Source organism: Mustela putorius, unplaced genomic scaffold (genome assembly GCF_011764305.1).
Source record: "Mustela putorius furo isolate JIRA1106 unplaced genomic scaffold, ASM1176430v1.1 tig00003834_pilon_pilon_pilon, whole genome shotgun sequence".
Classification (NCBI taxonomy): Eukaryota; Metazoa; Chordata; class Mammalia; order Carnivora; family Mustelidae; genus Mustela; species Mustela putorius.
Genome location: NW_025421987.1, coordinates 105627679 through 105655479, shown reverse-complemented (window position 1 = coordinate 105655479; position 27801 = coordinate 105627679). Strand labels below are relative to the sequence as shown.

Genomic DNA, 27801 nt, shown 5'->3' with positions numbered 1-27801 from the left:
TTTCTTCTGTCCTTCTTCAGCTACTCCTTCTCTGATTCTGTTTATGTCAGTGATTTTAAAAGTATGGTTTCCATCCAACAGCATCAGCATCACCTGGGAGCTTGATAGAAATACATATTTTCATCTAGTGTTCAACGATTCATTAGTTGCAAATAACACCCAGTGCTCATCCCAACACGTGCCCTCCTTAACACCCAACACCCAGTTACCCCATCTCTCCACCTCACTCCCTTCTGCAACCAACAAAGACTTATGATGTACTATATGCTGGCTAACTGAACATAAAAAAAAAAAAATACGTATTTTGAGGCCCCACCCCTTACCTACTAAATCAAAACTCTAATGATGGGACTCAACAATCAGTGGTTTAACAAGCCCTGCAGGTAATTCTGGTGCATGCTCTTGTCTGAGAACCATTGCCATAGTTCCTCATTAAAATCACTCTCTTGAATATAGTTTCAGCTTCTTTACCTTACCTTCACTTTGTAGTATTCACCTGGAAAAACCACAGCTTACATTAAATTATGTTCTCTGTCTGCTTTAAGCTTTTATTTGGCAGCTAAACCTTGGCTAGAGAAAATCACAAAATAATATTGAGTGGTCTTTGCACTAAATTCATGACCACCAACCTCCAGTGGGCCTTCCAAGCTGTCTGGCAGTCCTACTACAGTTCTCTAATCCCTCACTTTCCCACTCTTCAAATGACTCATCCATTCTTCTCTGTTTTCTAACATCTCTTCCATTCTCACCCTCAGCTAATAATGTTGTTTCCGATTTCACTAAGAAAAGTGAGCCAATCAGAGGGGGATCTTAAGCTAGCCCCCTAGCCATATCAGTACCCATATGCTCTCTCCCTTTCTTTCTGTTACTATATGTGAATGATCTGGGCACCTACGTACGACCAGCCCCTGTACTGGTGCTGTAAGTCCCATCTTCTCCCACTAACTCAGGGACTTTCTTCCCTGATTGGCCTTTTGTCTCCCACATTCATCAATTTTTCCCCATTACTAGGTCTTTCAATTAGCAGATAAACATGCTATATCTCCCATCTTTAACACAAGGCATCCAAAAGGCACTTGGCATGCAAGAAGCACAATTCTGTCAGCTGTTTTATTTGCAGTATAATGCTTATCGCTAGAAGTTTGACCACCAGTTCCAGCCTTCTCATATGACATCTGTGAATTGAGCCCTCACCCAAAATTACTGAAAAGTCACACAGACTCACAGACTCACACACACACCCAGTGAAGATGGGCAAGGTATTTTATAGAACTGCTACTGGGTGTTCATTGACATGTAGTGGATTGAAAACCCTCTATTCCTTCTAACTTTAGTTGTCTGATGTATTGATAGGCTAAAACTGAATTCTTATGCTCTATAATGAGCAGTCTCTAATTGAATTCCTGAAAGAGAGGGTGGAAGAAAAGCAGACTAAGGAGGACAGAGAACTCTAGGAACTAGAAGTTCTAGATATCCAAGAATTATTATGCCTAATAATTTTAGACTCTTAATTATCTCTTCTTGCCCCAGATCCTAAAAGAAGGTCTGTCTCTAAGTATTAGGAATACTGAGGGGCAAAAATATTTGATTTGTAGGTTCTTTCTGTTATTCATCATGGAATGTGTTCCTGTCATTTCGAGGCAACTGAAACAAGACGCAAAATGCTTGTTAGACTGCCTGTTTTGCTGCAGCCAATAAACTTAAGGCTCAACTCAAGGATCAGGCCAGGATCAAAGAAGCCATGGATAAGCAACACCACACAACCTTTTCCCCCACCTCAGTATTCATTCTTTAAGAGTAAAATAGCATTAATTACACAAAACAAGCTATTAAACAATGTGAAAACACTTTAGAGCCTAAAGGAGGATATCAAAATTTAGGATTAAGAGTAATTAACTAATTAGCTTATAATCAATTTCTTAAAGCTCATTTGCAGTGGTATTTTAAGCAGTCTATGATTCCAGGTTATTACCTCTTTTAACTACTCTGGCAATTAAAGCCAGGTTGAGAAAGGCTTTTTTTTCCTAGATATAATTTGCACAGTATAAAATATACCCTTCTGAAGTTCGTAATTCAGTAGGTTTTAGTATATTCAACAAGGTTGTGCAGCCATCAGCACTATCTAATTCCAGAACATTTTCATCATCCCCCCCAAAACCTGTATTCATTGGCAGTCACTCCCTCTGCCCTCCTTCCCTCAGCCCCTGGCAACCACTAATCTACTTTCTGTCTATATGGATTTGTCTGTTATGGTCGTTTCATTTAAATGGAATCTTACAATGTGCAGTCTTTTGTATTTGTCTTCTTTTACTTAGCAGAATGTTTTCAAGATTCATCATGTAGCATGTATCAGTGCTTCATTCCTTTGAGTGGTTAAATAATACTCCATTGTGTGAGTATACCACATTTTGTTTATCCATTCACCAGCTGATGGACATTTGGGTTGTTTCCACTTTTTTGGCTATTATGAATAAGTCTGCAATGAACATTCATGTACAAGTTCTTGTGTGGACTGAGAAAATCTTTTTTTTTTAATTTTATTTATTTATTTGACAGAGAGAGATCACAAGTAGGCAGAGAGGCAGACAGAGAGAGAGGAAGGGAAGCAGGCCCCCTGCTGAGCAGAGAGCCCGATGTGGAACTCGATCCCAGGACCCTGAGATCATGACCTGAGCAGAAGGCAGTGGCTTAATGCACTGAGCCACCCAGGCGCCCCTGAGAAAATCTTTTGATTTAGTATTTTTAAGTTTTTCAACACAGTCAGCTTCCTTTTTTGAATCAGAAATACCCTTCTGATGTAGCAGAGCTTCCTCTTAAATATGTAACTTTTCTCCCCCCATAGCATCTTTTGAGCAGAATCTTTAGTGTCACTTCACAGTGACTCTCTTGTCTTTCTGGACCTTATTCTAACATTGAACACAACTGAGCTCATTTCCCAGGTTTGCTGTGCTTTGTATTTCTGTCACTCAGATTTTCACAGCTTTGCTGCCTTACTTACCCCACAAGCCGCCTTCACTCTAAGGTCTTGGTTGATGGTATCATCTCAGTCTTCATAGCCATGTTAACCTGAGGCTGGTGAATGACTTGACAAGTGTGTTTGTAAAATAAAGGCTAGACTTATTTTGGCACAACACATTGCATATACAGTATTAACTGTTTAGCAGTTTTCTACAAGTCAAAATAAATGATTTACTTCTTCAGGCAGTTGTTCAAATTTTTCTCTATCCTGTGTAATCAACCCATTTTTTTTTCTTAAAATATCCCATAGTGCTGATTCTTTCCAGAGAAAGAAAGAATTAATATTGTATATCACCATTGTCTTCACTAAAAGGAATTATAATCCTTTCTGAAGAGGATTCAGAAAGTTTCAGAGAATCAAGCCTGAGTTTCAGACTAAGCCTTAAAGAATGAATTCTACAAAAATTGAATGTGTTGGGTGTCACACACAGCTTTATTCTTTCTCCTTCCCAGTCTCACCTTCGTTGAGAGACAGGCTTTCTAGACTCACTCCTAAGTTGAGAGACAGGCTTTCTAGACTCACTCCTAAGTTCTTTAGGTCCTTTCAGGACATGGTAAGAGAGCACCTTTTCCTGCTTTCCTTAGAAGGCTATCTTTAAAAAATCCTTCACTTTTTCAGGTCACAGCATAGGCTAGCCTTTCTTCCACTTAAGCTGGATAAGGAACTGGTAAAACTCTGTACCCAGGAACCCACAACAGCTGGTTCTCTTTGAGAAAGATTATCATCCTTGCTCTATCCTGTTTCCTCTAGGGGAACATGTATGGAACACATAACAAACCCCAGTCTAGGCAGCTGGATCTTGAGGTAACAAGTGATGGACCCCCAGTCCCCAGAAGAGCGAGAGTATGAAGCTTTTTCATCCTCTGGTCAAGCTGTGTTAATACAGTTGCCTTAAAGACCCAGGTTGAGCACATTGTCCAGACAGAACAAACATGTGTCATCAGACAGGGTACGCTCATGAATGATCCGTAAGATGAGAAGAGATGCAGGTGGTTGTGCAGGAAAACACCTACTGTTGACTAGTTATCGTATTTGGATGGACTTTATATATGCTCTAGAAGGCAGGAGAAAAGATCTGGTTTATTTCAGAAGGACATTGGGAAGACCTTACAGTTGACTCTTTACATTATAACTGCCCACAGTTCTACCCTTTCCATGGTCTCAAATTGAATTTATAGACTATGCATTAATAATTTTCTATCCTTGGGCGCCTGGGTGGCTCAGTGGGTTGAGCCGCTGCCTTCGGCTCGGGTCATGATCTCGGGGTCCTGGGATCGAGTCCCGCATCGGGCTCTCTGCTCAGCAGGGAGCCTGCTTCCCTCTCTCTCTCTCTCTGCCTGCCTCTCCATCTACTTGTGATTTCTCTCTGTCAAATTAAAAATAATAATAATAATAATTTTCTATCCTTCATGCTGGGTAGCCCCCCGCCAGGCTAAACTCTCACCCAAAAACACCCAGCCCCATGAATTGTACTTACTCTATGATAAACGTAGAGAAGAGAGTAGATAATAGATCGTGTTTGCATCAGTAGTGAAATTCCTCATACTTGATTTTTCCCACTAAAAAAGAGGTCACTCTAAAAACTCTCTTCTTTGCAACTATATTTCACTTATATTCTTCTTGAAACTAACTCATTCTGAGATACCTTCTAGAACCAAACACATTTATTTCCATATAAGCACAAGTAAATAAGTAAAAAGCAAATAAACCAACCTCGTGATAGTCTTTTTCCATCAATAACTTATTGCTGTGGACCAGTTCTTTCCTAAGCGCTGTTAGGGGGCCTGGTCTTTTCTCCTTTTGATTTCTTTGGAAAGCAGTTAGATAAACAAAAACTACAGCTCACTTCATCATCAAAAGAAATGGAGAAATGTTTTCTTAAGAGTGTAGCAGACAGGCTCTTTTTTAACTACTCTTCTGACTTGGAAACTTTGGAGACTTACGGGAAGTGAATGAAATGAAAGTATTTGTTTTTCTTTGCTCCAAATCAGCTTTATGCTAGGTATGGTAAGGAAAAGAAGAAACCATTTATTTATTATATCCATACCCTCAGCACCAAGTGAAATGTCTGTGTAAGTGGCCAGAAAAATACTTGTTTGAATGACTATAAAATTGACCTTACCCTCAAGAGTTTAGATTCTTGGAAAATAATTATCAGATTATAAAATATTGTAGTAGAAACCCTTTTACTAGAACACAGTTGGGATTGATAATTAGTAGGGAATCATAAACTCTGTGTATGTATTACAAAATTTTATTTTAACTCAGAACATTAATTTATTCAGATCTTTTGGTAGAAGGCCAAAGCCTTTTCTTCGACTGTCATTGGAAATTGGAGGTCCATATAAGATCTTTCTTTAATAAATCACATTCAATACATTTGTTGACTGATTTAGAATTTCTTTAAAGTGAAGAAGGAACTTAAGTCAGTAGTGAAGCAATTCGAATGTAGACTCCTAGATTTTCATTATCTTGTCCTTTATCTCACCCATATGTAATATAATTTTACAGAAAAAAAATTTTTTTTAAACTAACAGCTTGCCTTTACTGAATCTTTTTTAAAATCATTTTATTTTTTTATTTGAAAGAGGAAAACCATGCACGTGCCTGTGTATGTACCAGAGAGGGCCAGAGGGGGAGGGAGAGGGAGAGAAAATCTCAAGCAGAGTCCACTGAGCGTCAGCCCCACTCGTAGCTTGATCCTAGTACCCAGAGATCGTTACCTGAGTGGAAACCAAGAGTCAGCTGCCCAACTGACTGAGTCACCCAGGCATCTCTTTTCACTGAATCTGTATAAAACAATTCGACTTAGTTGTTTTATTTTCAATTTTAGGAGTTTTAGAAACAACAGCTTTTTTCAACATCCGTATTTCATTAGCTTATGTAATATGTAATTGAATTGAGTAATTACTGTAAAAAGTACAGCTAACATAAACAAGTGGATACAGGCACAACCAACTCTTATTAAGCAACTACTGTGATAAGAAATATGAGAACATAACAGTAACTAAATTGTTAGTCATGGATCAGTATGTTCCAATTGTCAGGTTCTCTCTTTTACAGGAGAATGGAGATCATTGGCTGAACCAGAGAATAGGTTAAGTAGAAGTCATTTAAGAGTAATGGTATTTCATTAGGAGAATTGTAGTCAAGGGGGCTTACATAGGGAAACCTTCATGAAATAGGTAAAATTTGAATTGGATTTTGAAGGATGGGTAGAGTATATATGATTTGAGGAGAAGGAACAGGAAAGGGATGATGGGATGAAGAGTCACCTCCCACATTGTTGTTGGGAAGAACAAGAGGAATACAGTTTAAGATGTAGTTTAATTGAAAAAGCGTTAATTCATAAGCCTAAGACCTAATGCCATTCATAACAGAGTTTTTTGATGTTTTAATTAAGGGGGTAAATAATGAAGGAGTAAAAAATTATTCTAGGCAAAAGTGTAGGAAGAAAATCAGGGAAAGCTAGAGCTCAGAGTTAACTTGTAAGCCCAGTGAGGGGAAATTGGGGAGAACGGAAGAGCCCAAGTTAAAGTATTAGAGCAGTGATATCATCCATAATCTTCTGTCAACCATACTATATATTGAAAGCTTTCATGTAAGATTTTGTGTGAGTGGAGAATTCCACAGCTTAAAAAGAAAAAAAAATTGAAAACTATAGGTTTAGACATATAAGCCCAATGTACACATCATGAAGCGTCAGAATGTTTGGAAGGAAATAAATTTTTAACAATGTAGGTAGGACACCTAGGTGGCTCAGTCAGTTAAGAATCTATCTTCAGGTCAGGGATCAAGTCCTTGCTCAGCAGGGAGGCTGCTTCTCCCTCAGCCTGACACTCCCTCTGCTTGTGCTTGCTCTCTCTCTCTCTCTGATAAATAAATAAAATCTTTTTTTAAAAAATGAAGGAAACAATGGAAATCCAAAGAATTTAATTCCCACTAAATTTGACAAAAGTTCAGTAGAAGAGCGTTAGAGCTATTTTTTTGTTTGGGGGTTTATTTGGTAATGATGTTTGGTTTATATTTTCTAGAAATAGAAAATAAATATTGATTGAATGATGTGATCAAAAATAAAGACTGAAGAGGATGTTTGAAATTTTATTTGTAAATGACTATATGAGGCAGATGTTTAGTATATAACAAAATAATAGAATATTTTTTAAATTTGAGATTATTTCTTTAAAATAAAATTTGAGATTATTTATTTCCTTAAAGAAGAAAGTGTCACAAATTCAAAACTACTATGTCATTGCTGTTTGCTCATCTTTTTTACCTTTACTGTAGCTGTATTTCACTCACATGTATCTAAACCTGCTTTCTTAGGACATTCAATTGTTCCACTTTCTTTTCTTATTTTTTAAGATTCTATTAATTTATTTATTTTGAAAGAGTGAAACAGTGTGCAAGTGCGGGCAGGGACAGAAAGAGAGGGAGAGAGAGAATCTTTTTTTTTTTTAAGATTTTATTTATTTATTTGACAGAGATCACAAGTAGGCAGAGAGGCAGGCAGAGAGAGAGGAAGGGAAGCAGGCTCTCCGCTGAGCAGAAAGCCCAATGCAGGGCTCCACCCAGGACCCTGGGATCATGACCTGAGCCAAAGACAGAGGCTTTAATGCACTGAGCCACCCAGGTGCCCCAAGAGAGAGAATCTTAAGCAGATTTGCACTGGGTAAGGAACCCTTCACCCCATGACCCCAAGATCATGAGCTAAAATCAAGAGTCAGACACCCAACCAACTGAACCATCCAGGTGCCCCCAGTTGTTCCACTTTCTTAACCCACACTTTGACAAAAAATTTTCAAATATGCCCAGATCCAGGATCACTCCAGCAAAGTATGTTGGATAACTTAAGATAGGCTTCTGCACACAAGCCAGAAAAAAAGGATTTGATTTTAAAATATAAAATCAACAGACCTCTTTCTATATTACCATTTGAGGTTGAAAGTTTTTCTCCATATTTGCACTGGCTATATCTAGAGGGTTTTATGTATTTGCTTCCCTTCAAAGAAGAAATTTTTAAAAACTGTTCTTAAAATGATAGATTGAAATTTGAAGTGTAGCTTGTTCTTTTTTCATAAAATACTAAATAGCAAAACCAAAAATGCCCTCCATGTTCTTTTTCTAATAGTTTGAGGAGAAACTGATTTATTTGGATTGGTATCTCACATACTCTGAGTTTAAGAAGTTAGCATTATCTGAGAAGTTGCTATTTTTAGGTCCAGCTGTAATGTTTCTAACTTTGGTGCTAGAGTAGTGGGTGCTTCCTTTCCCAGAAGGCTCTGTATTCTCAACATGTGCAGGTCAATTTAACAAAAAGCTATCTACAAGGAGCAACAGGCCCACTGCAGGCGTGTTTCTAACTTGAAAATTATGATCAGGTATTGGGAGCCACTGGCTATATTTGGGAACCAGTTGCATGTCAGTACAAGCATGGATTGTGGTCCCTGGAGACTGGGAGAGCACAATGCTTGAACTTAATTTCTTTTGGAGATAAGAAGAAAATACCTCTCTACTTGACAAGATTGACAACTTTTTAAATCTGACCATCTTCAGAAGTGTGCTGGACAGTGGCTAAGTAAACATCCACTTTTCAAAGATGATGATCAAGGAAACATCTCTACGAAGGGACCCGGATTTAAGGGGAGAATTAGCTTTCCTGGCAAGGGGCTGTGATTTTGTTCTCCCGTCACGGTTTAAGAAGCGGCTGAAGTCATTTCAGCAGACACAGGTTTGGAACTTGGGTGTTTCTTTTAAAATATTTTTATTACTAATAAAACCACCCAGTGAACTAACTTACAAATAATTTTACAGCTCACTTGATATTAGATCAAGGAATTAATCTGTGTCCTCTATTCAGCTATTTGCAGAAAGCTATTTGTAGAGAGATTCCAACAGGTTTAAAAATAGACCTTCTGGACCTGAAGTACAGTACTTACATTTTTGTCTTATAGAGAGGGAATCCAGTTTTAGAGACAATAATTACACCTCAACAAGTATCGTACAATTTCAAATTTAATAGAAGTATCTTTGAGAAACTAGAATTTTTGTGTTAAAATTCTTCTTTGCCCTTTGAATCAATAGACTATGTTTGTATTAACATATATACATCTGTAATGAATTGTTTTTAAAGTATCAGTCCTGGTAATCTTCTTTTGAAGGAACAACTAATTTTATGTAGAGAGAATTGTGTGGATGTGATATAATGTATGTAGGTAACAAAGGAGTGCAGTTAATTTCTGGGTTGTAAAAGAAATGTCCTCTCTCAGCAAGCTGTGATACTGAGTCACTTCTGCCTATGATGACAACTTTGCAGAATTCATGCTTCCTTGCGTATTCTGTAGGGCCAGTGTTTTACCAATTTGCCTTACCTTGAATACAGTATGAATCAAGGGTCATACAAATGATGGCCACCCAGAATTCGGCAAGAAACCATAGTTTCATAATTATTATGACCTAGAGTAATTTCAGATTGAGTGAACCATATGAAATTGCTTATTTTTAAAAACAGGTCAAAAATGGTCAAATACTGAAAATGCTACCGTGACATAATAGTATAAGGATACTAAATGATACGATGTTTTTAGACCAAAACTGAAATGGAGAATTGAGATACTTTCCCCAGCTAGTTCTATTTTAATGCTGTTTCTAAATTTGAATTTTTATTCAAAAATTTTTTATTAAAAAAAAAAAAGTTTTTTTCAAAATGAGTGCCAAACTTGCTGGTAAATCTTCCAAATTTTATAAAACTGTGTTATTCTGTAGTATTTATAAAGGGCTAGTTTTATGAAGCTACTTTAAATTACATGTCTTCTATTGAATTCAGTGAAAAGTAAATTGATAACACATAAAAGTACAAAATAAATGCATTCTTTTTCTTTTCCCTTTTAAATATTAACATCAATTTTGTTAAATATCAGATTAACCAAAGAGTTAAAAAATACTTCCCTATCAGTGAATTGCTTGATGTTAACAAGTACACTAAGGAAAGCAGAGTGGCTTATATCATTGAATACCCATTTAAATAAAAACTTTGACAGATAGCCAGGGTTTGTTCTCAATTTTTACTTCTTTCTGTTGAAGCAAACATGTAGATTTAACATAGAAGGCCTTGCCCTAAAGCTTTTTCACTAGTGCATATTCACTAGACTATTGGATTTCATCCCCACTGGCACCAGTGTTCGTAATCCTATGGTTATAACTCCCTGGATGTCACACCACAGAAAACATTTGGGGAAACAAAAAAAGAATTTTTGTGACTGTATACTTGTAGTTACAGACCTGTTTCAGCACAGAATAATAAAAAGGGGATGACACTGGCGCTTCTGGGTGCCTCAGTGGGTTAAAGCCTCTGCCTTTGGCTCAGGTCATGATCAGGGTTCTGAGATCAAGCCCTACATGGGGCTCTCTGCTCCGCAGGGAGCCTGCTTCCTCCTCTTTCTCTGCCTGCCTCTCTGCCTACTTGTGATCTCTGTCAAATAAATAAAATCTTAAAAAAAAAAGGGGATGACACTAATATAAATGACCTATATAAATGACATATAAACATAAAGCCCCTGAAGAATTATATGTCTTCTTGTAGAAGTTTAGGAACAGTTTCTACTGTTATGACTCACGGGACATTGTAATAATATTTACAGTTTAGCATTAAAACAGAGAGAAATGTTTATGTACAGATTATCAATTTGTTAAGTCAAAAGTGGTTTGTAAACTTTAACTTGTTTTACAAATGTAAATGATCATTTCTCATTGCATCTGAAGGACCATGCCAAAGTATGCTTAACCTTTTGAGAACCTCACCATGTGGCCTTGTGGCTCATTTTCTTAAATAAGGACTTATCTGTGCCTAGCACTGTTCTGAATCTTTTACCTGTATTAGTTACATCCTATAATTTCCTTTAATCTTCACAAAAACCTTCAAGAAGTAGGAGTTATAATCTATCTTATTACTGAATTCTAAAATGTTAAGTAACTTCCCTGAGGTCACAGAACTCATCACTGTGAGAGAGCTCATCACATCAGAGCCATCACTGTTTCTTTTTTTTTTTTTTAAGATTTTATTTATTTATTTGACAGAGATCACAAGTACACAGAGAGGCAGGTACACAGAGAGAGAGAGAGGGAAGCAGGCTCCCCGCTGAGCAGAGAGCCCGATGCAGGACTCAATCCCAGGATGCTGGGATCATAACCTGAGCCAAAGGCAGCGGCTTAACGAGCCACCCAGTCACCCCCATCACTGTTTTCTTTTAAGTTTTTCATATTTCATTAGCCTCACTTCTCTCTGTGCAGTGTTTTCCTTGTCTGTTATTTTATAGGGGTGATATCTTGATAGTGCAGCAAAATTTTGGCATGACCAACTGACCTTATATCCCCAGTAGTATTAATATATGAACAGACTCTACTCTACTGTATTAGTGTCAGATATTAACCTGAAAAATGGGTCATGTGTGACAAGAGAAGATTAAGTCATATTCATCACATATTTATGTGAATGAAGCTTATCTTCCTGTAGTACTCATGCTTTTCAAGGGTAGCCAAGATTTTTTTCCTGAGTTTAAAGGTCTGTTATGAGTCCATATGTCAAAAGGAAATATGATATTCAGATCTACCACTCAGAGATAAATCATTGTTAAGACTTTAGGAATGGCATTAGTATAATTTAAAGAAAATGAACATTTGAGTAATATTATATGTTCATGGTGGTCAACAGTCATGTCACACTCTCATACTTCATGAAGTATTTTATGAAGTGGCCGTGCCCCTGACCCTTGATAGATAATTTGATCAAAATTAAGAGAAGAAATTAAAACTCTGACAATCTTCATGGAATTCTTTTTGCTTTTTCTGCCAGGAATCTCAAAACTAAATTTAGTCTTCATTGGTAAAGTAGACTTCTACCTGAATGTTAGTGTACCTCTCTTCCCCTTTCCCTAAATCATAGATAATCTTAATGTCTTCATTGTCCACCACCCCCCGCCCCACCTATATACTGTCCTTCCTTATGTCTCTTTATGGCATACCACATCAAATCCTTTTTGGAAAAAGGAATGATATAAACTGTAAATGAATTAAACTCTGAAGGGAGTTTGGCTGTGTTGAAACTAATAACCATAATCCTTGCTTATTACTGGCGTGTACCAAAAATGAGAGAAATGTGTATCATAGAAAAAAATGGCATGCCCCCCGGGGCAAGTAAATCAACCTGGTGAAAAACATTCCAAAACTAAACCTCTTTAATTTCTTAACAAAGACTTTCTCTGCATCAGGGACTGATGGTGATTTTACCTAGACAAAGTCAAACTAGAGAGAAGAAGGTGAAAGGAGCCCCCCTAATATATTTTAGATTTATGCATTTTAAAAGAACTTATTCTATGCGCCTGTTGAAGTAGAGGTAGAAATGTGCAGAAAGATGAACAGTCTTTGAAAAGAATTTACTAATCTAATTCCAACAAAGAATACACCTGAAGATACAAAATACACTGTCGGATTTTTAAAGCATAAATCTATGTAAACTCTGGTATTGACAGATAATTAATGTATTTACTTTCTATGGATAAGCATTCCCTAGAAGCAAACTTAGCCTGTAGAGTAGAGTGAGCTCTTGATCTCTACTGTCTTTATTCTTATTACTGGCCAGGACTTTCAAGAAATATATGCTGTTTAGAATTTTTGTGTCTCATAATCACATTTTCCTTCCAGATTCAAAATAAACCAGAAAAGAAACCTGGAACACCTCTTCAACCTACAGCCACCTTTCCAAGTAGTCCCCAACCTCTCTCCGTTGTTCCTCATGTGAATAATGTTGTGAATGCACCATTGTCCATAAACATTCCACAGTTCTACTTTCCTGAAGGACTCCCTGATGCCTGCAGTAACCATGAACAGACTCTAAGCAAAATTGAAACTGCTTTCATGGATATTGAAGATCAGAAAGCGGACATCTATGAAATGGGAAAAATTGCAAAGGTAATGTAACTACTAACTGATGTATTATCTCTCTTTCTCTAACAGTCCCAATTTCTCTCTCTCCACTGCCTCTTTGCTCTCTGTTTTTAAGCATGGCTTAGTTTTTTCCCTTGTTGAAAAAATTTATTTGATCCTGATATACCATCTGTGGTCCCATTTCATGGAACTCATAAGTTTGAATAAAACCTTAGTGTTTTCCCTCTTTATCCTCCCATTTAATATAGGAATTTCATCCATGACATCATCAACACATAAATTCATTCTCTGCTTGAATGCTTTCAGTGACAGGAAGCTCACAGTCTTGCCAAGCAACCTGTTCCATTATTAAATAGCCTCACTTGTTAGAAAAATTTCCCTTGTATTGAATACGAATGTCTTTTTTTGTTGTCACCCTTTGATCATAACTCAGCCCTGAAGCCAGACAGGGAACCATTGGGCCAGCTCAACACCAATTCTATTCTAAAAAAATGGATTTGCTGCTAGGAACCAAGTCTTTGATACCTTCCAATATACCCAACTGCTTCTAATTTAAGATCTTAGCCTTTCATGCCAGGACTACTGAATATCTTTAGTAACTGGATGCTACATCTCCAGTCTCCTCCTAGAACAATTAATACTGAGCATGAGCATCACATTATATTTGATCATGGCATTCCCTAGCTCACCATCTGTAGCAGCACTTTGCTTTGTTTTGTTGGGTTTTATTTTCATGCGTATAAACTGAAGATTCAGATCATATCAGGATTTAGCAGTGGTTCAGGCTGTGCTTCAAGAGGCAGGGGGGTTTAATAGACTAGGGGTTGCATGTGGGCAAGTAGCAGACTAAGTGGAAGCACCTGAGACCCCGTGTGCACTTTCACAGTTCCCCTGCTTTCAGGAATAATATTTTTTTTAATATTTTATTTATTTGCCAGAGAGAGCACAAGCTGTGGGAACAGCAGGCAGAGAAGGCAGAGGGAGAAGCAGGCTCCTCGCTGAACAGAGAGCCCAATGCAGGGCTTGATCCCAGGACCATGGGATCATGACCTGAGCCGAAGGTAGATGTTTAACTCACTGAGCCACCCAGGCTCTCCTCAGGGATAAGATTTTAAAGTTTGAATACTACTGATCTTGAGGACAAAACCCAAACCACTATTCCCTGCCTAAGCCTAACCTATTTGCCCTCCCATAGGATTGCCTCTGCATTTGAGCTCTCCCAGTTCTCCCCTCCAAAATGGGCTTCCACTCCTGCCAACCCCCACTTCACTCATCCTTTAAGACTTGCCTTCCAGCATGTCTTTGGAGAAGTCCCTAAATCCCCACTCCAGTCACGTCCTGCCCTCTTCTCTACCTACATCCAGAACATTTGTTACTGTTGGGGGTTTGGGGGGGGGTTGTTTTATATTCTTCTCTTTAATCAAATTATTGAGCACATCGTGTTAAGCAAAATACCACACTTAGAAAAAGTAAAGCAGGGAGACTGGGTGGCTCAGTCATCAAGTGTCTGCCTTCGGCTCAGGTATGATCCTGGGGTCTTGGGATCAAGCCCCACCTCAGGCTCCCTGCTCAGTGGGGAGCCTGCTTCCCCCACTCCCACCCCCCTGCTTGTGTTCCTTCTCTCACTGCCTCTCTCTCTGTCAAATGAATAAATAAAACCTTTATTTTAAAAAAAAGTAGTGGCGCCTCAGTGGCTCAGTGGGTTAAAGCCTCTGCCTTTGGCTCAAGTCATTATCCCAGGGTCCTAGGATCAAGCCCTACATTGGGCTCTTGGTTCAACAGGGAACCTTCTTCCCTTTCTCTCTCTCTGCCTGCCTCTCTGCCTACTTGTGATCTCTGTCTGTAAAATAAATAAAAACTTAAAAAAAAAAAAAGTAAAGCAGATAGATTCTTTTTGATGGCTGAGTAGTATTCTATCGTCTGTGTGGGGGTGTGTGTTTATATACATACCACATCTTCTTTACCCATTTATCTTTATGCATTTATCTATGCATGAACATCTGGGCTTTTCCCTTATTTTGGCTACTGTGGACATTGCTGCTATAAACATTGGGGTGCATGTGCCCCTTCGGATCACTATATTTGTATCTTTGAGGTAAATACCCAGTAGTGCAATTGTTGGGTCTTAGGGTCTATTTTCAACCTTTTGAGGAACCTCCATATTGTTTTCCAGAGTGGCTGCACCAGCTTACATTCCCACCAACAGTGTAAGAGGGTTCCCCTTTCTCCACATCTTCACCAATATCTGACATTTCCTGACTTGTTTATTTTAGCCATTCTGACTGGTGTGAGATGGTATCTCATGGTGGTTTTGATTTGTATTTCCCTGATGCCAAGTGATATGGAGCACTTTTTCATGTGTCTGTTGGCCATTTAGATGTCTTCTTTGTAGCAATGTCTGTTCATGTCTTCTGCCCATTTCTTGGTTGGGTTATTTGTTCTTTGGGTGTGGAGTTTGATAAATTCTTTATAGATTTTTGGATACTAGCTCTTTATCTGATATGTCATTTGCAGGTACCTTCTCCCATTCTATGGGTTTCTTTTGGTTTTGTTGACTGTTCCCTTTGCTGTGCAAAAGTTTTTTGTCTTGATGAAGTCCCAATAGTTCATTTGTAAATTGGATTGATTTTAGGAGAAACAAAAGGAATTCTTTTTTTATTCCCACTTTCTTCACCCCCCCATCTTAGAACTTGCTTGTTGAACCCTTAGATATTTCTGATGAAAAGTAAACTCTCATTGCAGAAATGACAGCTCACCTATTACCTATTTTAGACTAAAGGAAACTGAAGTTCTATGAGTACTTAACCTGAATTCATGAACTAGCACATGTCAGGAGGCTAGTCCTCTAACCCCTGGCATTGTGCTGTTTCTACCATATGTTATCTCCCCTGAGCATATGCTAATATACCATTAGCTAACTTCCAATCAGTATCCACCCAAATAAATTACAGGTTCTTTCAGGGCATTGGTATTTTCTTACCCAAAACTTTGAGAAATTGACAACTGTATGAGCCACGATGGTAAATTATCTGAATGAGGTGGTACTATGAATCTAAATCCAAGAGACAGAATTTAGTAAGGCTGAAGGAAATCTGCATTTAGAGATAACATATTAACTGCATAAATGCCAAACAAGGTTATTTCTAACATGCCAACAGTGTGGGTAAGAGAAACAGGCAGTTTCATGGATTGCTTCAGGCAGGCAAACAAGGAGAAACTGTCCAATTAAGGGACATAATAGTTCCTGGTGCTGTGGTGGGGACACCACAAATGGAGAGCGGATCCAAGTGAGACCCACACCTGTTGTGTCTGGAATACAAGTCCTGTAGATCAGCTTTCCTCCTCTGAATATTCCCTGCTTGACTGAGGATCCTGTTCTCCTCTGCCTTTCCACAGCCTTGTCTCTGCCCTTCTGTTGTGGTCCTTCTGCCCTTGTCTCACTGTAGCCCTACCCTGCTCCATGGTTTAGTGGTCCTCTAGCATTCAACAGATTTATGTCATCATCTCTTGCATTTATCTAATCCCCATTTAACCCAGCTTTTACTTGGCTATGGCTATCTATTAAAACTCACTAAGCATCCTGTTTTCAGTTCTCTTTTCCTGTGTGCATCGGTCTTCTCTGCCAGAGGGTGAACTCTATGCCCATAGCATTTGCACTACATGTGCTTGTATTCTCATGACAAGTTGGGTGTAGGTAGAGGAGAAGAAAGACAGCCTTTAAGGGACAATGAAGGGAGAGATAGAGCAATAAATGAACCCGTCTCAGAATTCTTGTAGTCTATAAAGCTGTTGGGGAGGCCAGCTTGAGTCTGCAGTCTACTCTTAGTGCAGGCTACACTTGAGTGTAGCTGTAGAGACTGGGGTCTGTTTTTTGAAGTGCAAAGAAAACTCTGTGTTTATGAAATCTGCATCTATTGCTGAAGTTTACCTAATTCATTTTTTACCTCAAACAGCCCTGGAGACATTAATACCCATTTCTGATTAAATTCTCAGTGTGTAATGTGTACTTTTTCCCACAGCTTTAAGTGATAGGGAGAAGAAATTAATACAGAGAATGAATCTAAGAGAGAGAAAAGCAGAATAGGAACATACACTGAGGAACACTAAGAAAAGCATTTGTCGGGGCGACTGGGTGGCTAAGTGGGTTAAGGCCTCTGCCTTTGGTCGTGGTCGTGGTACCTGGGTCCTGGGATCAAGCCCCGTGTCAGGCTCTCTGCTCGGCGGGGAGCCTGCTTCCCCTTCTCTCTCTGCCTGCCTTTCTGCCTGCTTGTGATCTCTGTCTGTCAAATAAATAAATAACATCTTAAAAAAAAAAAAAAGAAAGAAAAGCATTGGTCTTTGAAATCAGAAGACTCACGATGGAGTTTTAACCGCTAGCAGAAAGTTGAGAAGAAGAGGGAAAGTGTCTTCAGAACTTAAGAGATCATCAGCTTCTCTCTTCTGGCTGAAGTAGCACTGCCTTGACCTATCTATCATGCCTGTGTCCTGTAAGGCAGCTTCTCTGTACCTTTATTTCTTCATCTGTAGAATGGGCTGAAAATACCTGCCCTCTTCTGCATGGGGATTGTGTGGTAATCAAATGAAATAACAGGCATAAGACATTTTAAATGTTAAAGAACATTGCAGGTATTGGATAATCATCTCCTCCTCCTCTGTGACTCATTAGATTGCCTTGCTTTCAATTCTTAATGTTGTTGGGCCATCCTTAAGTCAAATTGTATTCCAGACAGTTGTTAGATTTTCCTTGCTCCAGCAATTTTGATTGCCATAGACTGACTTTTCTTCCTCTGAGTTTCCTAAACCCATTTTCTTGTCTTGTAAAAAAAAGTCTTGACACTGGCTTTTTCTCTCCTCTGTTATTAAAGTCTCTATTCTGTTGCTCTCAGGTTAATATCATTTACTTTTTTAGGTTCTTATTGATCTTCTGATACCCTTTTTCTTAATTCTTTGGTTTTAAGCAGATACAACCAGCTGTATATTTTTTTTAAATAGCTACAGTGTAATGTCTACATTGCATTTTTTTCCTTTGGCATTTTCTCCAAGAGCTAATAACCCTCATGCTGCCTGCCTAACACGTGGCTATTTACGGTACCCCACTATGAGAAAAATAGGCCAGCCCTTTTCAGTCTGTTTTAATTTTTTTAAAGATTTATTTATTTTCAGAGAGAGATTGTGAAGGGGAGGGGTAGAGGGGGAGAGAGAGACAGTCTTAAGCAGACTCCACCCTGAGCTCAGAGCCTGGTGCAGGGCTCTATCTCACTACCCTGAGATCACAACCTGAGCGAAAAGCAAGAGTTGGATGCTTAACTGACTGTGCCCCCAGGCGCCACCCAATCTATTTTAAAACCTATCCATTCTATAACTTATCTCTTAGGATTTTGCCTTTGAGTCATAATAAATGTATGTGTCAATCTCTCACCAACTTTTACTACTCCTTAGGAACTTGTATGTATGCATTTTAACAGTTTTCTGGAGAAAAAGACTATAATCCAAGGGAATGAAAGTTATATAAACACTCAGTCCCTGGTAGTGTTTTAGCTAAGGCATGGTGACCACTTCCCAAGGTTGAGCTGGAAGATTCCTGAGTCTTCCAATTCAGAAAAATCCATGAGTAACTATACTGATGGGAATCTCAAGCACTTTGGCAAGCCAGTTCCAATCTCTCCCTGTACTTACTTTCTCTGTTTGGGGCTCTGCACTCCCACCTCTACAATATAGACTATTGTTTTAAGCTTTCTTAGCAGTTGCCAATTGCCTGTCACATCTAACTAAGAGCATTTTCTTGGCAGACTACCATTCTGCAAGAAAGGGAAGATTGGGATTGGAAAGTGGAGTTGACAGTTTACCACCCAAAGTATACTAATTGTGAGCTTTGTACTTAGGCAATCATAATTTACACAATAAACAAAATCCATTTGGTTGCTAAGCAACACCTTTCCCTCATTCTTGACCTCAGTGGAGGTATTTGACCTCTGGACTTAAGAAATCTTAAATTCCACCCTGTTTGCCTAACATGATTTAGTGGCCCGGCAGGACTAGCTATTATTTCTGCCCAGTACTTACCTCCTTCTGCTCGAATCTCACCATCCATATCCTCATCTCCAGAGTGAATCCAGCAGCCTTTGGCTGTTCTCTCAGCATAACTCAGATTCATAATCTCAGACCAGGTAGTCCTCATGCTTCTGTGGGATTCCCCATGCACTGAGCCCTCACACCAGGAGCAGGGTCACCAGAACCTAGTATAGATTTACATCCAGTCAGTCTCCAAAGGAAAAGCTTCCCTTTGTAGGATCCTGTGTCTATACCTTTTATGACAAGATACAATTCCTTCAAAGGTTCCAAATTTGGGAATATGTTTAACATGCATGTACAAAATTGGGAACATTTGGAGACTTTCTCTACTATTAGATACTGTTATTACTCGAAAGAATTTTTCCCTCTAGGGAGAAAGCAGGTAAATTTGGTAAGAACTTTTTCTTGTGAGAGTATAATCAATTGAAAAAGAGTTTTTTATTAAAGGAAAAAAAATACCTTTTAGAGTATTGTAGTTGTATATTGTAGTTTTATAATCATTCCCAGTTCCTCCTAAGGCTTTTATAATATGTAGCCATTTGTGGTAGTTTCTAATATATAAATAAATGATTAGCATTTTGATTTTTATCTCTAACCTTATATCTGCATTGTAACCATTTAGGTTGATAGCTATTTTCTTAAACAGTCTAGGCTTTTACAGTTCTCCCTGACCCTGGAGCTTAATAACATAATAATCAAAGAAGAGATGGGTGGGAGAGTGTACTAACACCAAGTGACCAACCAAGTGGTAGGAAGGGAGACTGGTTGCTTTAACTATCAGGAAAGGAAAAGACACATCACATAAATGAACTTGGAGAAAAGGTAAATGGATTTCCCTTTCCTTCATTGTTGGCCCTCTTTCTCTCCGAGTCTACCATGGCTTATATATCTGCCTCTGCCCCAGTTTTGCGCCTTCAGGGGCCCTCTGTCCACTGTGGCACGAAGGGTAAAAGCCAAAAGGGCCCATTGTTTGGCTCTGTCACCTTTTCACCGCCCCTTGACTTACACTGTATTTGTGTTTTATTTGCAGCTCTGTGGCTGTCCTCTCTATTGGAAAGCCCCCATGTTTAGGGCTGCCGGGGGAGAGAGGACAGGATTTGTATCAGCACAGTCATTCATTGCCTTGTGGAGAAAGTAAGTATATGAGAAAGTAAGTAGGTATATGAGGAAAGTCACTACGGGGCGAGGCAAAGAATTGTCTGGTTTTCACAATGTACTTTATTAAGGTCACTTATTTTACTCATTTATTAATTTCCTTTATCCTTTATTTGAATAAGTAAAATTCAGTGATTCACAAACTGTTTATAACCACACAGAAATTTTTTCCATGGTCTTTATCTTACAAGTCTAGTCAGTAAAAGAGATCTTCAAAGATGCCTTTCTAGTAACTCTTTGAAAGTTTCTTAGTTTGCTTGTTAAATTTGGGTCTTAGGATTTGACTTGGTAACAGTGACATAAAAGTAAAGACTCTCCTTTAAGGGGAGCAGACCACCTGTGTCATGTGAGAAATACAGCTTTCATCCTCATGATCCACATTAAAATATATCTAGTTGATTTATCAAAAGTAACTGAATTCTAGTAGATTTTAATCATCACTCTTTGAAACTCCAGTTAAGAAACAAGTAAATATATCCTGACAAGGTTCCCCCCCTTTTTTTAATTCCAGTATAATTACCTACAGTGTTATATTAGTTTCATGTGTACAATATAGTGATTCAGCAATTCTATACATTACTCAGTGCTTATCATAAGTATACTCCTTTTTTTTTTTTTAAGATTTATTTATTTATTTATTTATTTGAGAGAGTGAGAGAGAGCATGAGCAGGGGATGTGGGGGCAAGGGGCAGAGGGAGAGGGAAAAACAGACTTCCAGCTAAGCAGGAAACTGACTTTGAGCTCCATTCCAGGACCATGGGATTATGACCTGAGCCGAATGTAGCCGCTTTACCACTTAAACAACTGAGCCACATGGGCACCCCCATAAGTATATCTTAATCCCCTTTACCTATTTTACCTCTGATGAGTTTTTTGAACTACTTCTTTTCTTTTTTCTCCCTTTCTTCTTTATAAGTGATTTCTTGATAATACTTATACATTGTAAGAGAATGTCACAGCTTGCCCTCCTACCTCTGTCAACTGACCAGCCTTTTTTACATGTGTTCTCCTCACCTTTTTTGGGCTAACTACCCTTCCTAGTAAACTGTTGAGAAATGCTCTTCACCTGTTATCATCATTGTCATCATCATTATTATTTAAAATCAACATATAACAGTAGACTTCAGCATACTTGCTACCTAAAAGCCCTTAGTAGTAGGATACCTGGGTGACTCAGTCAGTTAAGCGTTTGTCTTCGGCTCAGGTCATGATCCCATGGTCTGGGATTGAGTCCTGCATTGGGCTCCCTGCTCAGCAGGGAGCCTGCTTCTCCTGCCCACAGCTCCCCCTGCTTATGCTCATTCCCTCTCTCACTCTTGCTCTCTGACAAATAAATAAAATCTTTAAAAATAAATAAATAAAAGCCTTTAGTAGTATAATGCTTGAGAACGTAGTTGGTGATTAATAAATTTGTTCTTTTTTTTTTTTTAAAGATTTTATTTATTTATTTGTAAGAGAGAGAGAGTGAGAGTGAGCACAAGCAGACAGAGTGGAAGGCAGAGTCAGAGGGAGAAGCAGGCTCCCTGCGGAGCAAGGAGCCCGATGTGGGACTCGATCCCAGGACGCTGGGATCATGACCTGAGCCGAAGGCAGCTGCTTAACCAACTGAGCCACCCAGGCGTCCCTGTTCTTATTTTTTAAAATCTGTCAGCAAGTTGAGTTCACCAAATTCTTCTTGCATTATATTAGAACTACAGTGATCAGAGTATATAGAACTTTTACCAGTTCATGATGCACCAAAGCTAAAAGTTAAAATGCTTCACGTTTACCAGGTAAATTTTAGTGATTTTGTTACAAGTTCTGAGTTGTAAGTTCTAAGTTGTAGTTCTAAGTTATCTGAATACCAAGAACTGAAAGGACCCTAGGAGAATCATTCCTCTTACACCATCTAGATGATACTTCAAAGTCAGTGCTGTGATCACCATTCCACCTCTTCTATAGCAAATAGAAAACTGCTGGTTAAAATCTAAGAAATGCCTTTTTAAAAATGTGTGTAAATAAGTAGTCATAAAAGTAAGGGAATTCTTTAGAGGCTAGAAATAATGTAAACACTAACTAATAGGAATGAACCAGCAGAAGAACTGACATTTGCCCTTAGGGTATTTATCACTGGTATTTCTGATAGCCTAGAACCTACAGGAAGAAAATAGAGCCTAGGGCCTGAACAGTAAAGAAGTCATTTTGGATTCCCTCTCCTTTTCCCACCCATAAAGTCAAGACTTCAGTTGAGTGGTCCAATTATCTATTATTAATTATTACTGCTATTTTAAATTACCATGTAAGAGTAGCAGAATTCGAGAACTTGAAATGTATACATGTTCTAACTTTTATTCCACTAGCTTCTTTAACCCCAATAAGTGTCAGGCCATGAAAAGGCCTTAGCTCGAGAATGAACCAGGGGAAGAAACAATAGAGATACAGCACAGCTCTTGTCAGAGGTGTCTTTAGCCATTGAGATCAGAATTTCAAGCAGCAAGAAGTGAGTTAGAATTCTCAACAATTGTTTAAGAGAAAACTTTGAACAAGCTGGGAGATTGAAAAAAAGAAAGTAGTCTTGTTCTATAAGGGATTAAACCCAGAAAGAAGACTGTAACTACTTATATTTTAACTTATTTTGAATATTCTAGGACCCTACATTTGTGAGCCTGAGGCTGACTATAGCAAAGGAAAACTGTTAATCAACTTGATGTACCTGCAGCTAAATGGCATAATATTAGAATAACAGGCTGGGGAGGGGGGTGTCTTTAGTCCGTAAGTCACTGACTTAGGGTGGACATTTGCTTTGCTGGGTAGAACAGCAGCAGCCACCACAACAGCTGTGTTCTTTTATTGAGATGGATCATCTTAATTTTATCTCTCGGGAAAAGATATTTCTGCAAAAGGCGAAAGGGGAAAAAAGACATGAAGCACAAGTCTTCATTTTAGGTAACTACAGGAAACTGCTTATGAAGTCATATAGCATGGGCAACTGTCCCTGTCTTTTTTCTCATTTGGAAAAAATTTCTATGAATAGTTAAGTGTGTATGTTATCTATATTGAAGCTTTAGCTTATGGCCCCATACTAAAATGGTTGGAGCGCCCTCTCGTGGGAGCTCCTTTCTATGCTCTTGAGATGTCTTTTTTAGTTTAGTTTAATTTTTATTTCAATTCCAGTTAGTTAACAGACACTGTAATATTAGTTTCAGGTATACAACATAGTGATTCAACACTTCCATATGATGGCCTGTGCTCATCAAAACAAGTACACTCCTTAATCGCCATCACCCATTTCACCCAACTTCCACCTAGCTCCCCTCTGGTAACCATCAGTTTGTTCTCTATAGTTAAGAGTCTGTTTCTTGGTTTTTAAAATGCCTTTCAAAAGCAAGGGTGCTTTATGGGGCACCTGGGTGGCTCAATTGGTTAAATGTCTGCCTTCCGCTTAGGTCATAATCTCAGGGTCCTGGGATCGAGTCCCACATTAGGCTCCCTATTCAGCAGGGAGCCTGCTTTTCCCTCTCCCTGTGTCTGCTGCTCCCCCTGCTTGTACACTCTCTCTCTCTCTGTCTGTGTCAAATAAGCGAATGAAATCTTCAAAAAATAATAAATTAAAAAATAAAATAAAAGTAAGGGTGCTTTAAAGTAGACCCTAGTATGGCTATTTGGGGAGACGAAGCAACTCATAGGCATGATGGTTTGAGTTATCATATTGACCTTGAAGAAGATAGTGTTATTTTTGCAATTTTTAAATAAATTTTAAACTTTGCATAAAATGACTTGGGCACAAGTATAGTACATTAAATTTTCAAATATGAAAAATGACCGGCAGATGAACACAGAATTAAACATATTGGTATATACATACACAAACTGACTTGCTCCAATAATAGGCTCTATGTAATCTTGAAAAGTAAAGTCAAAGGTAAAAGTCACCAAATAACAAGAAATAATTTCCCTGCTATCCCAGTGCTCATGGGGTGGAGGCTCCCTAGCCCTCTCCCTAATCGTTTGAAGACAAACCTCTTAGGCTCTTATTCCCCTGCCCCTGCTCTCCCTCATTCCCCTGCCCCATTGCCTGTTTCCTGTCTACACTCTGACATCTATTTTCTTGCAGTCTGGATATTTTGGGGGGGGGGGGTAAGACATAGGTCCACAGTCTTTTTGAGTTCCTAGATTACCAGCTTTGTGGCAGAACTCCTCTCAAACAGTAATATTTTCCAGCTTTTTTATGCTTTATTTTCTCTTGTATTTTAATGTTAGCATTTCATTTGTCTATTGACAAAACAATATTTTGTTTTAAGAGCTTTGGAAGATAACAGTTTAGAATAGCTATGTTTACCTTCTTCAGCTTTCACAGCTTTTATTTTTCTCCTTTTCTCTTCCATATAGAGTTCACCAGCCACTATCATTGGCTGAAAATCATAATTCACCTTTTCTTTCTTTCTTAATGCTTCTGATAGGAAAGAGCTATTCTTGATTTGCCTTTTTCTTCTGAGTATCTCTCATCTGTGCCATCCTTTCTTTATAAAAGTGCTCCTTTCCAAAAATCCCCACTGTTTTATTCTGATCATTTTCCAGCACTTATTACATACTAATCTTTTTTTGAAATGTATATGTATTTAATTCTAGGGGCCTTGAGTATGTTAAAGAATGATAAGGAGAATTAATACACAAATTATACTGTAGCTTTAATAATCACAAATGAAGTCAGTTTAAGTATATATATATGTTAAATAACAAACCTTTTTTGAGAATCCTCTGTATGAAAGCCACTGTGCTGGGTGCTAAGGAAGAAAAGACCTATTTATAACTGTGTCTGCCCTTTAGGTGCCAGAAAAACAAAAGAAAACTAACAGTACAGTGGTATATATAATACACATAAATTAAACAGTACAAAGATCAGTAAAGAATATAGTTCTGAGATAAGGCTTTTTGAAGAGGTGGATTTATTAGGGAGACGGTGGTATTCTAAGAGAGCAGAATCGCATGAGAAATGGCAGAGAGGCAAGAATGTACATGACTTACTCAAAGAAGAGTAGATCAGGCCAGCTGCCTGGAGTGGAAGTTTCCTTTTGCAAAATGGTAAGATAGGTAGGTAGGCAGGCTCCCACCTAATTACAGAAGGCCTCAAATGTTCAACTTAGGCATTTAGGCTTACTCATATAAGTGGTAGAGAGCTAGTGAACATTTTTGAAAAGGGAAATTGTATAATCAAAAGATGTATTGTAATGAACTGTCTATGTTTTAAGGTTGGATGAACACTGAACTCTATTTTGACCCTTTTCCCTTCTGTCAGTGTCAGCATGAAGTAGTAAGATCCCGGACTTAAAGGTACACTAGAAATAGAAAAGAGTGAATGGGTTCAATAAAACATTTTGAGGAAATATTCCTAAGGACTCATATATTCCAGTCTTGTATTCCAAGCACTTAGAGATCCAAGCTAGAAACCTGGGAGTCATCATGGACTTTTCCCTTCCTTTTACTCCTCCACACCCATCAATTACCATGTCCTTTCCATTTCAACCCTTTCTCTTCATCTCCCACTGCCACTATCTGTGCTTAGGTTGGTTGGATTCTTGCTTGATATTTCTGAAAAGCACATCTGGTCTTGTCACTGTCCAAGTTAAAATTTTTCTGTGGAGTAGGCTAAAGTCCAGGCTCCCTGACCTACCATAAAAGGACCTCCAGTATCCAATCCTACATGCTCACGTCCCCTTTTCTTACCATCACCGCATTTGTAAGTACCAAAATATTCCATGCACTCTCACACCAGGGATTTGTCCATGCAACCCTCTCGACTCACAGCACCCTTCTTTCCTGCTTCCCCTTTTTGGGAATCTCACTGACCTCCTGTGGCCTTCAGTGACACCCATGCTTATTTCTGTCGTGGCTGTCACATATAGTATCATCTTATTAGTGTAGCACTCTCGCTAGACTGTAAGCTCCAGACATAGTATGCGGCACACAATTAGCTTTCAATACGTGAGTAAAGAAAAAAATCAAGAGGGGCGCCTGGGTGGCTCAGTGGGTTAAGCCGCTGCCTTCGGCTCGGGTCATGATCTCGGGGTCCTGGGATCGAGTCCCACATCGGGCTCTCTGCTCAGAGGGAGCCTGCTTCCCTCTCTCTCTCTCTGCCTGCCTCTCTGTCTACTTGTGATTTCTCTCTGTCAGATGGATAAATGAAATCTTTAAAAAAAGAAAAAAATCAAGAAAATGTGGAGACTAATGGGATGTGGAGAAAATAAGGAAGAGAAATAGGTTTAAAATGACTCAAAATTTCAAACGCAGATAACTCGGGATGGTACCACCTTTAACAAAAATCCATGTCCATGAAAAGGACTGACTTTGAAAGGAAGATTTTAAATTTGGTTTTGACCATAAGAGACTCTTAATCTCATAAAACAAACTGAGGGTTGCTGGGGGTGGGGGGTAGGAAGAGGTTGGTGGGTTATGGACATTGGGGAGGGTATGTGCTATGGTGGGTGATGTGAAGTGTGTAAACCTGGTGATTCATAGACCTGTACCCCTGGGGCTAACAATACATTATATGTTTATAAAAAATTAAAAAGTATATTTTAAAATAATTTTGGTTTCAATATTTTGACTTTGCTACACTTAATGTTAGCCAAAAGGCCAAGAAGCAATCGCTATTTTGACTTTATCAGAGTATAGTTACTAAGTGGAAATGTCCAGTAATTAGCTGGACATGAGGAATTCTTAAAGCTTAAAGACTTAAAAGAGCATTCATTCTTTTTTTTTTCAGCCTGGTCCTTCAAAATCTAATTTCAAAAGCCCCCTATCTGGTTGGCCTTGAATATGTCTGCCAACCCGGACAGACAGACGTTTTTGCTTTATGTGGTTCATAGTAGTCCAGCTGATGAATTCTCTCCTGGCTAGCTGGTGGGTAGCTCTGGAGTTCTGGGTCTGGATGTCCTGTGCCAAACCTGAATAGGCATTCTCCCTCAAGTGTATTTTTACCTGAATTCAGTTGACTCTGTGGTATCAGCCCCAGAAGCATTTTACAAAAATAATAAGCCATTTTGTTAAGCTTTTACAAAGGTGTCCCTTTGACAAAATTAAGAGCATGGAAAAATTCCCTTTTTAAAAAATCATTGAAAAGAGAGAACCTGATTCTGGATCTAAATGGCCTTCCAGTGAGGCTGAAATTATCAACTGTTGATATTGTAGATATTTTTCACAGTAGCCACCTTCCTAAGCAATTGTCTCTTTTATAGGTTGCTGAATGACCATCATGATGATGCCTCCAAGTTTATCTGTCTTCTAGCAAAGCCCAGCTCCAACTCTCTAGAGCAGGAGGATTTTATCCCTTTACTTCAGGTAATTTTCATTTCCTTCTAAGAATGGGTTTTATTTTTAGAGTTTCAGAGGTTTTTAAAATTTTTTCCACTGTAAGATATATCAATCGAGATATACAAATCTAGGGTCAGATTTCTAGCATAGTCGTTTTCAAGGTCGTTTTAGGAACAAAATCATTTTGTTTAATGAAAATTAACACAGAAATCATAAAACAGGGCTAGTCCCACTGAAGCAGAAGAGGGGGCACTACTCAGTCATTCATTCTTTTTATGGCTGAATAATACTCCTTTGTTTATATATACCATCTCTTTTTTAT

General features: G+C 38.5%; 1 protein-coding gene across 5 annotated transcripts in view; it reads left to right on the top strand.

Annotated features, from left to right (window-relative positions):
* The window catches only part of PPP2R3A (protein phosphatase 2 regulatory subunit B''alpha), a 195533-nt gene that overhangs the window by 70607 nt on the left and 97125 nt on the right, over positions 1–27801 (top strand). For 4 of the 5 annotated variants that reach the window (XR_006609229.1, XM_045088873.1, XM_045088874.1 and 1 more), the window contains 3 exons: positions 12719–12985; positions 20064–20167; positions 27404–27506. Coding sequence is in view for 4 of the 5 variants with exons in the window: in XM_045088873.1 (XP_044944808.1) it covers positions 12719–12985; positions 20064–20167; positions 27404–27506 (474 nt within the window). In the remaining variant the exon portion in view is untranslated. Of the gene's footprint in view, positions 1–8282; positions 8751–12718; positions 12986–20063; positions 20168–27403; positions 27507–27801 lie in introns of those variants that run through there. The other variant, XM_004762458.3, reaches the window with a different exon arrangement.